This window comes from Salpingoeca rosetta (genome assembly GCF_000188695.1).
Source record: "Salpingoeca rosetta unplaced genomic scaffold supercont1.17, whole genome shotgun sequence".
NCBI lineage: Eukaryota > Choanoflagellata > Craspedida > Salpingoecidae > Salpingoeca > Salpingoeca rosetta.
Window position 1 is genome coordinate 323038 of NW_004754917.1, and position 15630 is coordinate 338667.

Below are 15630 nucleotides of genomic sequence, written 5' to 3' on the forward strand. Positions count from 1 at the left end.
ACTGCACAGGCTTTACATACCAGGACCTGCTGATGCACAACAGCTCCACGTGCAAGGACTGCAGCATGTGCGGTCAGGGCCAGTTTGTTGCCGACGCCTGCACGGCCACGACAAACACCAACTGCAGCGCGTGCACCGGCGCCACCTTCCAGAACATGACAAGCCACTATGAGATGGAGTGCCAGGCTTGCTCAATGTGTGGGCAGGGCACGTTTCTCGCAATGGCCTGCAACCGCACGAGTGATGCCATGTGCTCGCCGTGCCAGGACGGCACCTACCAGGACAGCAGCAGCCACCTGCAGGAGCAGTGCAAGCAGTGCGGCAGGTGCGACCCTGGCCAGCGTCTGTTGTCGCCGTGCACCGCCACCAGCAACACGTCCTGCGCTGCGTGTAACAGCGGCACGTGGCAGAACGCGACGGGTCACCTCGACCCAACGTGCATGATGTGCTCCAAGTGTGGGCTCGGCCAGAAGCTCACCACAAACTGCACGCTGACGGCCAACACCGTCTGCACGACGTGCGAGGATGGCACCTTCCAGGACACCGACGACCACACTTTCGAATCGTGCACAGCGTGCCGGACGTGCGCCGCTGGCGAGGAGTTTGAGTCCAGCCCCTGCACGGCGTCTGCTGACCGCGCGTGCGACCCCATCACCACGTGCGATCCCCGGTACTCGCGCGAGCGGTATGCGCCCACGCCAACCTCGGACCGCGTGTGTCTGGACTTCCGCAAGGCCGCGGTCACCGTCATGGTGCAGGTGGACACGCTGGAGACGGAGATTGACGCCACGCGCGCCGCCATTGAGGCCGCCATCCAGGACGGCAGCAACGGCCCGCTAGCACGCGAGCTGCGCAAGTTGGACGATGCAGCGTACAACAACACGGAGGTGACGTACCTGCCGCAGGTGTCACGCTTCGACGTGCCCTCGGAGGGCCGGCAATTTGTCTACCTTGATCTCCAGTTTGCAGCATCATCAACACAATTCGACATCCAGGTCAGAATGACGCCTGTGCGCACGTGTGTGCGTGTGTGCGCGTGTGTGTGTGCGTGTGTGTGTGGGTGCGCGCGCGTACGCATGTGTGCCTGTGACGTTGTGTGGAGGGGTTTGTGGTGGTGCATGCGTGTGCGTTGTGTGTAGGCGTTTACGGTTGTGCATGCGTGTGTATGTGTGTCTGCACGTACACATGCCATCTCGTGCATGTTTCGTTTCGCACCACCGCCCCTTTCCTTTTCTCTGCTGGAACCACACATCCATCAGCCAACCCCTCCCCCTCCCAACATCATCCCAATGTCGCCATCCCCCTCACACCTTCGTCCCTGCACCCCTGTTCCCTCTCCCCAACGCCACCTGTTTTAGAAACTCGACCTTCTGGACGTGCTTGGTGCCTTCTTGTTGAACGCGACGGAGGATGCAGACGCAACCGCCACATTTATGGAGCGCAGCACAGTGACCACCACAACCACCAACACAACGACAAACGCAACCACGACAACACACTCCACCACGGCGCTGTTCCGTGTGGACGTCGATGCAGCCTTGACCATCACCACAGATGCCCTGAACGCCATGGCTGCCGCCATTGATGCCGCCAACACCACCTCATTGCAGCGCACCGCTGGCCCCACCGCAAACGGCGAGCCCGTCATGTTCATCCCCTGCGAGCCCTGTCGGTCCACGACCCACCCGGGGGCTGTACCAGGAGCTCGGCTTCTGCGGCGGCCTGTGTCTGCAGTGCACGGAGTGCTCGCTCGACCAGTATTTGACGAACGTGTGCGAGGGCACGAGCGACGCGCAGTGCAACGCGCTTCCAACCGAGTTTGAGACAGCGCCCCCTGTGAACGTGGTTGGCGTGAACACCAACCACATTCTCCCAGCCGCCGCGTCGCAACAGCAGGACCAGGCCATGGACGCGTCCATGCGCGTGAACCGCTCGTTTGTGTTCACCAACATCGCCCCAGGCGAGAGCACGTGGGTCGCTGTCAGTGGCGAGCCCGAGGATGGTGCGCAGATGGTGACCCGACCCCTCGCCCCGGCAGCGCAGGTTGACTGCGCGCCCGTCCTCGACAACGTGTATTCGACATACCCGACTGCACAAGTGGTGCTTGCCGCGCTGGACGCCAGCGGGCATTCGCGTGTTGCGCGCAAACGTCACCGTGCGTTTTGTCGCCGCAGACGACGAGGACGCCGAGGTGACGGCCACCTGCACCATGCCCACAGACGGGCCTGCAGTGTGCAACGCGCGGACCACGTTTGCAGACGCGTGGTTCTCGTCCGCAGGCCCACGCCTCGTGGACGTCACGTACAAGTACACGACGCCACGCGCAGACGGCGAGGGCTACGAGACCAGCCCCGACATGGCGTGCGGACAGCTGACGCTCGGCCCAGCGCAGCAGGAGGTGCTGGGTGTGAGCAGCAACATTGCCGCCGTCGTGACCCCCACCAACAGCGTGTACGAGAACGACACCGTGGACGTGGCGGTGATTGCCCGCCACGACTGGGCCGTGCACTCGTTTGGCGTCTCGCTCCGCTGCGGCAACTGCCGCATTGAGATGAGCGAGGCCAACACAGCCGCCTGGAGTATCAGCAGCACCGTCACCACGGACGAAGAGTCGGGCGAGCAAATGCTCGTTGTTGCCGGCATTGCTCGCGACCTCACCGACGAGCCAAGGTTTTCTGAGCAGCGGTCCTTTAGCCTGTTCACCGCCACCGTGCACGCTGTGCCTGCTGCAGAGGACAGCATGCTTGTGCTGCGCGGCAACATTGACTCGTTCCTCCAGGTGCGCAACCGCAGGCCCATTGTTGACACGCGCACGCGCGATGTGAAGCTGCCTGTGCTCGCCAACGACGGCTCCGGGGTCGACGCCACGTCCTGGACGCAGCCCATCCTGGCCATTGAGCCCGTGCGCGCCCATGTGTTTGTGGGCGGCGGCCTCGGCGTTGTCTTTGACACGGCCTCCATCACCGACGCCACCACCGACCTCCCCGTGTCGCTCGTTGGCGTGTGGCCGCGCGGCGACGCGCTGCGCAACGTTGCTAATCCCGAAACAGACCTCGTTGACTGCCAACTTGTCGACATGTCCGCCGTTCTGGATGCTGTATCGTGCAGCGCCGTGTCCTTGGCCCCCTTCACGCCTCAAGACATGCCAACCACGGACCCTGTGGAGCTGCAGTTGAGCGTGGGTGGCATGGCGGCCTTTGGAACCGCCAACATTATGCTCATGCGACCCGCCAGCAAGCTCACCATCGCGCCGCCTGGCGACATCAGCAGCGACACCACCGTGGTGCTGCGTCCCATCCGGGAGGTCAACGCCACCAGCAACGCGTGTGCTGATGTGCAGTTCATGTCCTCGTGGCTGCAGGTGTCGGCGTCCTTCCCCAATGGCGTGACGCTTGATGTCACCGGCATCGCTGCAATGACCACAAGCAACTCGAATGTGGCCACCATCGACACAGCAACCAGCGTCGTGTCTGGCGTTGGCGCTGGGTCTGCCTCTTTTGTGTGCACCAACAACCATGACTGCGCAGACACCACCATCTCCGTGATGAGCGATGTCCCTGCTGTGGCGCTCGGCGTGCGTGCGTACGCCGTTGGCGGCGCCACTTTTACCGCCACGATCAACGACGCAGGCAACCTGTGGGTCTCGGCTGCGGTCAGCGTGTCGAGCAGCAACCTTCTCCGCTTCACCAGCAGCGCCAACGCGGCGCGCCTTCACGTGGCCGCCGTCGTCATGGAGCAGGTCACGGACAACAGGCAGCAGCTGGCGCTCGCGCCAGCTGCAGTCGCCTTTGCCAGCGACAACACGGACGTGGCAACTGTGGCGCAGAGCAACGATGACCCGGCAACCGTCACCACCACGGCAACCTCGGGCCTTGCTGCCATCACCGCCCAGTGGCCGAAGGCCACATGTGCAAGGAAGACGTTTGAGGCCGCCGTGAATGTGACCACGACAGATGCCACTGTCGTGTCCATCGCCGTGTCGCCGACAAGCGTTGACTTGGTCGTGCCCTTTGCCAACGCAGGCGCAGCCGAGGCTGTGACAGGGCTGCCGTCATCGGCCGCCTTCACCGTCACCCGCACCCTCAGCGACGGCAGTGTTGAGACCGTGACGTCTGCCAGTTTCACGTCTGCCGATGAGAACTGTGGTGACTTCACAGGTATGCTAGCGCTGGAGACAGATGCCGTTGCCAGCGAGTGCACGTACACCACGGTTGACGGCGACCTCATGGCCTCTGTCACCGTGAACAAGTACGCGCTCGATGCTGTGCGCATGACGGTGACGGCCCGTGGTGTTGAGGGCTCGGCCACACACACGTCTGGCGCTGCCGCTGCAGAGCAGTTTGAGGTCCCGCCAATTGGCGCCGGTGCCACAGCCTGGCCAGCGCTCACTGCCAGCTGCGTTGCCGTGTTCAACACGACCAAACAGGACATGGCAGTGACGGTACAGCTGCGACAGGTTGCCACAATGGCGCAGGCCGTGTTTGCCTCCAGCTTCACCGCTGCCAACGACGACCAGCAAGATCAGGAGGACGCTGCGCTAGCCCTGCAGCCAGCTGACGCCAGCCTGCAGATCACCACAAGCATTGCCGGCAACGCCACGCTCTCCGCAACCTTTGGCGGTCTCACGGCCACCACCGCCGTCCTGTTTGCTGCGGGAGACGATGCATCGCTCCCTCTGAGCGTGACGGGCGCCAGCGTGGCTGATGTTGTGGCCAATGCAAACGGCACGTTCCCTCTCCTTGGCCGGGTGAATGCCACGTTTACGCTCGACATTGCTGCCGAGGTGACCGGCGAGCCACTGTCGCCAGGGCAGGTGCGTCTTGATGACGGCTCTCTCGCCATCCGATCCCTCGTCACCTTCACGTCCAGCAACACGGATGCCCTGAGCGTGGACGCACACGGCATCATCACCCTGCACGATGGCAGCGCGACAGAGGTGACCATCGGCATCGCCGTGAACGGCACCGTGCAGGCCACTGTCACCTGCCTTCCGTCCCTCCTGCCCGCAGAGGGTGCTGGCAGCTTTGGGCCGCACGGCGTCTCTGCCGCGTCCTTCTCGCGCGTGCGTGTTCCTCTTCACGTTGAGGCGGAGAACCTGCGTGCAGCCGTGCTCAGCCTGACGTACGACCCGGCCCTCCTTACGCTGGCCACGGTGGAGCTTGGCTCGGACGTGCAGTTTGCGTTCCTCGACTTCAACGTGCGTACGCCTGGTGAACTGAGCGTGTTTGTCGTCATCCCCGGCAATGCCATCACCAGCGACGACCTTGAGCTCGGCGTGGCCGTGTTTACCACCCGCAACCTCACCACCACCAGCCCGCAGCTCTCGCTCGGCGGCTCCGTGGTTGAGGTGGACGCCAACGGCAACCCGAGCCTGGTTGAGCTTGATGCCACCACGTCCTCGCTGTCTGTGGAGACCACCCCGATGATGATGACACGTCGCCGCCGCAGCAGCCTGACAAGCGACGGTGCTGCCGACCTTGAGCTTGACGCTGCAGCCATGGTTGCTAACACGCTTGCCCGCCGTCGTCGCAGCGGCCCCCGCGGCACCCTCACGACGGTGCTCGCCAACCACCCGACCTTTGACATGAACGGCGATGGCGTGTTGGACGTGCTGGATGTGCTGATGCTGTCCGATGTGTACAGCGGCCGGCTGACCGAGAACGACCTTGCAGAGGGCGCAGACGCGGACACCAACAGCGACGGCATCGTTTCCTTTGACGACGTGTCCTTCCTGCTGTCTTTGGCGGCGGGTCGCCTGGTTGCGCTGCGGCGTGTGGCCGTCACACCCGTGCAGGCCGCAGACTCCGATTGCATGCTGTCCTTCAACGTGAGCGTGCTGCTGACCAACATCACCCTGTCCACCCCCAAAGGCGACGACACGCGCCTGTATCTCGACGTGGCTGGAGTCGCCTCCAGCAGTGACTTTGATGCTACCTTTGCTGCGGCCTCCACTGCCCCTGGTCCGAACTTCAAGTTTGTGCGCATCCCGTATGCCCGCACCAACAGGACGGAGGACACGGGCGCATACTTCCTGCAGGCGTCAACACCGCTTGCCTCCAGCGACCAGCTTGGCGTGAGCGTGCTGCAGGTTGATGGCAGCGGCGCGTACAACTTCCACACGCGCCAGGACATGATTGTCAACAACACGCTTGATGCCTCCTTCGACGTCGACGGCACCAACGTCTCCCTCTTCCTGCCGTTTGGCTATGCACCAATTCGTGCGTTCACCAACACGATGGACACGCCCACCTGTCTTGCGCAGCGCCGGCCCGTCATCACCGACTTCACCCGCCCTGACCCGGATGCCATGAACGTCGTTGACGGCTACCTCTTGCTGCTGGACTGGACGGCGCCACCCACGCCGCCCAACGCCATCACGCGCTACTTTGTGCAGTACCGCGACCTCAACGTCACAGGCGCGCCCGTGATTGAGAAGAGCGTGGATGGCAACACGCTGCACCTTGACCTCACGGACCAGATCCTGCCGTATCACACATACGAGGTGCAGGTGCAGGCCGAGTTTGGCAACCGTCGCAGTGTCATCTCCACACCCGCAACCGCGCAAACGCATCAGGTGTGTGTGTGTCGCGTGTACTGGTGTGTGGTTGTGTGTGTGTGTGTACTTGTGTGTGTGTGTACTTGTGTGTGTGTGTGTGCTATGTGTGCTGTTGTGTGTGTTGTGTGTGTTGTGCGTGCAATAGACGCATTGCTTGTGTTGTGGCCACTCGTCCTGCTGTTGCTTACACCCTTGTGATGAATCGCTCAATTCTCCATTTATCTGAACTCCTCCCCCCTCCTCCTCCTTTGCTTTGCACCTGGCGTGTGCCCTTCGTTTGACTTTGCCCTGTACTCACGCGATGTTGTGGCCAACACCTTTAGGACACGCCCAACATGCCACCGCAACTTGACGCCGTCGCCGTGATCAACGCCACTGCGGTGAATGTCACGTGGACGCCCCTTGATGAGACTGACCTCAACGGCGTTGTGCAGTATCTCGTGCTCGTGCAGCGGCTGGATGATGAGCCAAACGCCGACCCGAACGCGCCCAGCCAATTTGTGCGCACGGTCAACCACCCTGTATCATCAACTATGTTTACCGGCCTCGAGGAGAGCGTGAAGTACAACGTGACCCTCCAGGCGCGCACCAACGTGGACACTGGCTTTGCCATCTCTGCCACAGAGTTTTACCTCCCTGCGATTGTGTTTGAGACGGGTGATGTACCACCTGACCCACCAGAGTTGGTGTCCATCGTCCCTTCAGACACGTCGTTCACCATCACCTGGGAGGCGCCTCCTCCCGAGACGCACAACTCAGACCTCGTTGCATACCTCGTGCGTGTGCGTCGTGCCGCTAGCACCACGTATGCCGACAACACAACCATCACGGACGCTGACTTTGGTGGCGCTGACGACTGGCACGTGTTCCGATACAGTGCACAGACGTTCACCAAGGAGTTCACCACCCTCGATTTCGTGAATCTGCTTCATCCCGCCATTGTGTACGAGTTCCAGACGCAGACGGAAGGCACCTCTAGCTTGTTCAGCCCATGGTCCGAGACTTACACCGTTCGCCTGCTCGAATCAGGTTTGTGTGATGTGTGCGTGTGAAATGTGTGTGCGAGTTGAACTTAGGCGACATGGTGTGCACTACATGCATACGTCGCTTACCTCGCGCTTTCGTCGCTGTTGCTGTTCCTCGAGTCGTTCGTGACTGCTGGTGAACTTCCCAGTCACAGGCACAAGCACACGCATATGCAAGTTGTACTGTCATACTCTCACTCTCACTCACACACACACACACACACACACACACACACACACACACACATAACACGCAGCACCCACGGGCAACGTGACCAACACGGACGTGACGACGACGTCGTCATCGCTGATGGTGGAGTGGCAGCTGCCGGAACCGCTGGAGCGGAAGGGGCTCATCACCAACTTCACCATTGTGTACTCGCGCCAGGACGACGACCCACGCGTTGCCACAGACTCGCTGGACAACTGCCCTGCGTCCGTGTGCAACTCGTTTGTGCCCGCAAACGGCGACGTGGTGTACACGTGGCCGCTGGTTGGCCTGGAGGCGTACGTCACATACACGGTTGAGGTCCGCGCGTGGACGTCTGCTGGCATTGGGCCCGCAGCCACGTTCGTCATCCGCACCGACGAGGCCATTCCGTCCGCCCCTGTTGTCTTTGGCGACGTGAGCGTCACGCCGCGTACAGTCGACATTGACTTTGACCCGCTCCCGGTTCCCGACCGCAACGGCATTGCTGCCTACACGGCCACGCTCACCATCTCCACAGACCCGTTCTACACGCAGAGGATCGACTCGGCGCTCGCTGCAAGCCTGCCCGTTGTGACGGAGTTTGAGAACCAGCCCAACAGCACCCTCACCTTCCAGGCCACTGGCCTGCAGCCATTCATGGAGTACACGCTGGAGGTTGTGCCGCACACGAGCGTGGGCGACGGTGAGGCCAACACCATCACTGTGCTGACGGAGGAGGAAACGCCCACGGCACCAGCCATTACCAATGTGCAGGTGCTGGCAGATGACACTGCACAGGAGAAGCGCGTGCGCGTGAGCGTGAACATCCGTCCACTCAACCGCCGCAACGGCGTGCTGCAGAACCTGACAATTGAGTACGGCAACGACGCGTTTGGCGACCTGGCCACGCTGCAGACGCCGCTCACGTCGGCGGAGCGCGCCACCACCACTGTCTCGCGCGTCATTGATGGTCTGCGCGCCGGTGTGCTGTACAGCTTCACGGCGACGGTCGCCAACCGCGCGCCCGTGTCGCCCGAGTCGCCCACATCGCCCTCTTTCTCCAAGACCACAGATGAGTACATTCCAACCGGCCCTGTGCTCAACCTGGTGGCTGCGGAGGAGACGGACGAAACAGACGCCTCCAAGCGCGTGCTGCTGACGTGGAACCCACCCACCCTTGCAACGCGCAACGGTATCATCACAGAGTACCGCGTTGTCGTGCGGGTGACGCCGAACCAGCAGGCGCAGGCGCAGGTGCACAGCGACCTCACGTATTCGCTGGCGGAACTGGGCAGCAACAACCAGGGTGACGGCCTCAGTACGCGCTTCACTTCGCTGGGCGCATATGACAAGTACACGTTCTCGGTAACGCCGCTGACAGCCATTGGCGAGGGCACTGACACAACGACCGTGTCTACGCCAGACAACAACGGCATTCTGTCGCCGGCGCTGCCGGGCGCCAGTGTGGGCCAGCTGACCACCACCAAGGGCACGACCACGCTGGACGTGTCGTGGAACGCGCTCGCCGTGTCTGACTGGAACGACGCCAGCCTGCAGTACCGCGTGATTCTGACGCAACTTGCTGATGACCACTCGGACACGCCCGCGGAGCACGTGGTGGCGACGCAGGAGACGTCCACCACAAGTGTCAGCTTCTCCGGGCTGCAGGAGTACGTGCAGTACAAGGTGGACGTGTACCCCATCAACTCTGTGTTTGTTGGCATGGAGCAGGCTGGTGGGTTTGACGCCAGTGCGCTGTTGACGACAAACACCGTGCGCACGGAGGCGGCACCGCCAGCCGCCACGCCCGTGATCACAGACCGCTCCAACGACGCGCACAGCATCACGGTGCAGTGGGGCCGCATTGCCATGCACGACTTCAACGGCCCGCCGCGCCACTACGTGGTCAGCTACAAGGGGCTTGCGGTGGATTACGTCGAGAACGGCGGGCAGAGCGCCACGTCTCCGGAACTGGACGCCACGGACGTGATTGTGCCCTACGACGCCAGCGAGGAGAACCCCTCTGTGACGCTGACGGACCTGGAGCCAAACCGCATGTACGAGATCAAGGTGGCGCCCGAGAACACCGAGTTTGCGCCGGGCCCCTTTAGCGCGACGGAGTCTGTGCAGACGTGGTCGTTTCGCCCGGCGGAGCTGCCGACGGTGCAGTTCCACGACGACCGGCCCAACGGCGAGAGCAAGCAGACAACGCTGCGCATCACGTGGCCCATCATCAACACGCGCTTTGGGCCCGTGCGCCAGGTGCAGGTCATCGTGGAGCCGGAGGACAGCCGCCACTTCAACACCATGTACAACTGCACGTCGGCCAGTGGCGAGGACGAGTGTGCCTTTGGCGGATGGGAGACGAGCGAGAACGCGCGGGTAAACAAGCAGACGCCGCGCGCGTACATCGCCGTCCAGCGGCTGTACACCGGTGACGACGCGACGCAGACGAGTGGCTCGCTGGTGGTGGGCGACGAGCTCAACTACGGCGGCTTCTTTAACGGCCCGCTGCGCGCTGGCACCACGTACACCGTGCGCCTGCGCGCCTTCACGCAGTCTGGCGACGGAACCGAGATGTTTGACACGGTTGGCACAATCTCAGAACCCGTGTACGACGAGAAGGGCCGCCTGATCTCGTCCCCACAGGCGTCCACGACCACATCCTCCTCGTCTGGGGGGAGCCCCGTTGGCATCATCGCTGGTGGCGCATCTGCTACGGCTCTGGTCCTCATTGTACGTTTGCACAACGCGGTTTTGTTTGCCTGCTGACCATCTGTATATGGCCTGACGGCAGCCTGTCGTCCTTGTGAGATGCTGTGCTGCGTTGCTTCAGACTACCCGTTCACATCGTCGTTGTGTGCACACTGGCTGGTGCGATTACGGCGTGTGCCAGGTGCTTGTTGTCGTGATCCTACAGGCGTGTCGATCTGGAACAACGAAGACGGCAAGACTGCCAGCGCCCGTGAGTTTATGTGTCCGTTTGCGTGTGCATGAATGCTGTATGCGTGTGCATGTATGTATGAAAACGTATGCGTGTGTGTGTGTGTGTGTCTGTGTGTCTCACTCGCTCACACTCACTCACTTGGTTGCTAGACAAACGACGGTCTCATGATGACTGCCAACAACCCGACGTTTTCACAACCCGGACAGCATGTCCACGACCATCACGGTATGTGCCGCTGCGCACAGAGATGCTTGTGCTTGAACGTACAGTGGGAAATGCGTTGCAGTCGTGTTGCTGTGTTGCTGTGTTGCTGTGTTGTGTGGGGGCACTTGAATGTGCAATGCTGCAGCTGCAGCCTCGACACCCTGCTGCGTGTGAACACACTTTCTCTCACACAGTGCACGTGGTCCACAACTGCTGTCATGTGCTGCGTTGTGCAGTGTATGCTGAACTGAGCACAAGCGAAGAGGAAGCGGCAGCGGCGAGGATGCAGCAGCTCCGGTTTCGATGGAACCCCGCCGTGTACGACATTGGCCCCGTTGATGGTGCAGGGGCGGCCACCAATGGCGACACGCTCGGCACACGTCTGCAAGGGATGGCATCCACACGGACGCATGCCTGGGAACCACACACGTTCGATGTGTACGGCGGCCACGGCACCACCGCAGCAGGCAACGACAGCCCTGTGCGCGACGAGGAGCCAGCCGAGAGTGCAGCCGAGAAGACAGACGGTGCCTACGACACGGTTATTGGCGTTGGCGTTGGTGGACTTCCAGAGTCGCAAGAAGAAGACGACGACACAGCAGGAGAAGAAAGAGAAGAAAGCCGGAAGAGGGAGGAAGGTCAGCAACTGGCGCAGTTACGTCTGAAGCAGAAAGACGATGAGTCGCCATATGAGGTCATCGAAGGCTTTGCAGACGTTGACATGAGCTCTGCGTGAAGGATTGCTCGTGTGTGTGTGTGTGTGTGTGTGTGTGTGTGTGTGTGTGTGTGTGTGTGTGTGTGTGTGTGTGTGTGTTCGTCAACGGGACGTGCCTTTTGTGTGTTGTGTGTATTGCGGGCTTGCCTTTCGTTTCATCCAAGCGCATTAAACGACATGGTATGGACAGCGGTGGACAGAGAAGATGGTTGATTACACAGTCCATGAATGAAACACGTGGAAGTGCTGCAAAACGTGTGAAGAGCACCGATTCTATCCGCTGGTTCATGTTTCCTCACTGGCTCTCGCTTGGTGGGTCAAACATCACCCAAGCACACCCACACACATGCACACGCACACACACATATGCGCGCGCACACACACACACACACATTCACTCACACATTCACTCACACACACACACACACATGCGCACACACACACAAGCGAGTCGGGTGTTGTCACGCTGGTTGAAACACATGCTTTCATCAACTCATGCTTTCATCATCAACGACGAGTGGGCACACGGCAAAGAGAAACAACAGAGCAGCCAGCCAGGTAGCTGCAACCGAGAACCAGCAACGCTAAAACAGTTGTCATGTAAACTGTAACATAATGTAACACGCGCACAGAAACACGGGTGTGTCCAGAGTGGCACACCCGCCTGCGGCCACTCCCCTCCTACATGTGATCTACGCACCACAAAGCAAATACCAAGTTCGCAGGCACGCGCACGACACAGCAACAAGAGCGACAACAACAAGAATGTAGAAGCACGTTTAAGTCCGAGGGTAGCGAAAGCGGAGTTGAAACGAGGGGAGTGAAAGTCGGGCAATGCAATGAAATGAGAGCAAGCAAACAAATGAACAAGTAAGCAAATGAACGCAAAAGGAGACAGACAGGCAAGAGCGACTATGAAAGCGGCTAGTGGCAGTTTGGTGCGTGTGTGCTTGTGCAGTATCGTGGGGTGTGCCAGTTCCAGCCAAGCGCCGTGAGGCAGAAGGCAAGGATGGCCAGGAGACTGAGCACGGACAACAGGCCAAGGAAGCGCTCAAACCACACGAACAAGGGGTGCTCCCGTCCACGCTGAAGTGGTGTTGGAAATCGGAAGAAAGGGGATTGTGTGTGTGTGTGTGTGTGTGTGTGTGTGTGTGTGTGTGTGTGTGTGTGTGTGTGTGTGTGTGTGTGTGTGTGTGTGTGTGTGTGTGTGTGTGTTTTGTTGGGGTTGGGGGAATGGTGAGGTTGAGTGAAGCATGGCAGGGTAGACAAGGAATGGGGCAATACCGCACAGCGGGCGCAACGAAACCAACAGGCAGATGCAGGAAGCGAGGGGAGCGTGTGTATGCACACAGGCACACACACACACACATGCACACACACACATGCACACACACATGCACACACACATGCGCACATGCACATGCACACATTGCCCACCTTCTGTCTGCTTGTGGTGGAGATGGCGTCCGGGTCCTTGTACACGCCGATGGCGGTGGTGGTGGCAATCACATCCTCATCGTCGTCCACATCATCATCATCGCTGCTGAAGTATGCGTCGTGCAGGTCGTCTGTGCCCAGCGGTTCATAACCGCCACCGCCCTCAAAGTCCCGGCCCGTGTATGCCTTGCGCACGCGCGTGTGCCCGTATGTGTTCTGGATGAGCAGTACCCCTTCGCTTCCGGCGGCGTTGCGACGACAGCGGCGGCGGCGCACTTCAAGTACCAGCGCAATGAGGAGGACGAGGGTGGAGAGAGCACAGCCGACAAGCGTCTGGCCCCAGTTGGACTTGTCGTCCTGCTTCACGCTCGCGTACCAGCAGGAGGAGACGAAGAAGATGATGCACACGACCCAGCACAGCACCTCGTACAGCAGCGAACTGCGGTGGCGCCGGACCTGGAAGGAGACGCAGTGAGGAATAGGGGGAGACACGGCGAGGATGAGTGTGTTGTGTTGTGTTGTATCATGTCAGCAGCAATGAGGACCGTCATGTGAGTGGTTGTGGAAATCGACAGCTCATGCATCGTTTTCCTTCACACAGACCCTATCACCACCATCACCACCATTACCACGAGTTTTTGCCATCATCATCATCGCTGCCCACCTGTGATCTGGATGGGGAGCGACGCAAGAGCGCAACGAGAAGACACATCCAGAACCACGTCCCAAACAGGAACTCGGACATGGGCGTGCCCGTTGAAAACGCCTGGAGGCGCAGGGACCACAAGTTGCTTGTGAGTTGAGGTGGAGTGATCACAAATGGGGAGGGAGAGAGACAGAGAGAGAGTGTGTGTGTGTGTGGTGTATGTGTGTGTGTGTCACAGGCAGACAGACAAACACGCAACAACAACAACAACAACAACAACAACAACAACAACAACAACAACAACAACAACAACTTCAACAACAACAACAACAACAACAACAACAACAACAACAACAACAACAACTTAAACAACATCTTAAACAACATCTTAAACAACATCTTAAACAACTTAAACAACAACGTACCCAGTCCTGTGAGAAAGGCGGGTCTGAGCAGGTGAGCGGCTGCCATCCGTCTGCGGTCCAAATTGGGTGATCGCGAAAGCCAAACGCGTAAATCGCCGGCATCACCGCCCCGCTCAGTGAAAACTGCACACACGGAGGTTGTGCATGTGTGTGCGTGTATGTAGGGGTGTGTACGTGTATGTAGGGGTGGGTGAGTGTTACGTTGAATGATGCACGTGGCATTGATAACACATACACGCACACGCACATGCGCACACACAAGCACACACACACACACACACACACACACAAACACACATACACACGTGTACCTGCCATCCGTAGCCCTCGTGGTGCATGACGTAGCCAGCGGGTAGTGTCCACATCAGCCCTCGCATGCCCATGCCTGTCAAAGTGTGGTTGGTTCACAAACGGGTCGGGCATGAGAGGGGGTGTTGGTGTGAGGCCCCATCACAACATATGCGCATGCATTGGGCACTTATGTGCACGGTGGAAGGCGCACGCACACCACAGCACATGCACTCACACATAGACAAGACATTCACGCATGCATACGCACACCACAGAAATACAACACAACACCACACCACAAGAAAACACAACACAACACGCAACACATCCACCTGCGTAGTCGCGAATGAAGCGTCGAGAAAAGTCCCAGCCCTCCAACTCACGACCGATGAGCCAATCCAGGAACCCGCTCCGGCTGCGAACATTGCGCATGTACAAAGAAGAGACGCCACGCGTTACTTGTGAGCCGCAGGCAACATCAGTCGCAGGGCACTGCAGGAATGGCACAAACGACGACACCGACATACACATACACATACATACACATACACACATACACGTACACACACGCACGCACACAAAACGTGCGCTTGTACCTGTTGTACCCCGTGTCGCTCCAGCCGATGGAAAAGTAGCAGCCCCAGCCAACGAAGATGGACACAAACGTGGCAAACGCAAAGACGAGCGTCAGTTTGGTGCTGCAAGACGCGTGACAGTGGTCATGGGCGGGCATGAGAGGGTGTGAGTGACGGCACGAACAGAAAATGCAATCCATACACGCACACACAGACATCTACACGTTCACGCACACACAAACACACACATCACACATCACACACACAAACACACACACGCATCACAAGCGCAAAAAAAAAAAAAGACGATACAATCCATACACGCACACGCAGACATCTACACGTTCACGCGCACACACAAACACACACACACACATCATACACACACACATCTCACACATCACACGCACACGCATCACAAGCGCAAAACATGCAGGACTCACTTTCTGGAGAGGAGCTGCACGAGCGCAGCGGTTGGCAGCGCCATGAGCAGTCGCGTGTACACGTGCGCCACCCAATAGCCAACGCAGTTCTTCGAATCACACGACGCTGCATACACACGCACACACACGTACGCACACACGCAGGGCGATGTGAGCACGCGTCGTCCCCATGGTGT

The 15630-nt window shown here is 59.8% G+C and overlaps 2 protein-coding genes across 2 annotated transcripts in view; one reads left to right on the forward strand and one right to left on the reverse strand.

Annotated features, from left to right (window-relative positions):
* Positions 1-32: 32 nt before the first annotated feature.
* Positions 33-11842, forward strand: PTSG_06772 (uncharacterized protein; the record flags this gene model as incomplete). Its single annotated transcript, XM_004992113.1, has 9 exons — positions 33-995; positions 1359-1643; positions 1702-2149; positions 2175-6574; positions 6880-7585; positions 7839-10507; positions 10668-10736; positions 10868-10943; positions 11159-11842. The coding sequence occupies 9 exons, from the start codon at positions 33-35 to the stop codon at positions 11656-11658; spliced, it is 10116 nt and encodes a 3371-aa protein (XP_004992170.1). The 3' UTR covers positions 11659-11842.
* Positions 11843-12088: 246 nt separating this feature from the next.
* The window catches only part of PTSG_06773 (uncharacterized protein), a 3839-nt gene continuing 297 nt past the window's right edge, over positions 12089-15630 (reverse strand). The window contains exons 2-9 of the mRNA XM_004992114.1: positions 15455-15560; positions 15033-15134; positions 14769-14851; positions 14457-14530; positions 14146-14268; positions 13739-13840; positions 13075-13530; positions 12089-12723 (exon numbers count right to left, since the gene is read on the reverse strand). Coding sequence (XP_004992171.1) covers positions 12562-12723; positions 13075-13530; positions 13739-13840; positions 14146-14268; positions 14457-14530; positions 14769-14851; positions 15033-15134; positions 15455-15560 — 1208 coding nt within the window. The 3' untranslated portion in view covers positions 12089-12561. The remainder of the gene's footprint in view (positions 12724-13074; positions 13531-13738; positions 13841-14145; positions 14269-14456; positions 14531-14768; positions 14852-15032; positions 15135-15454; positions 15561-15630) is intronic.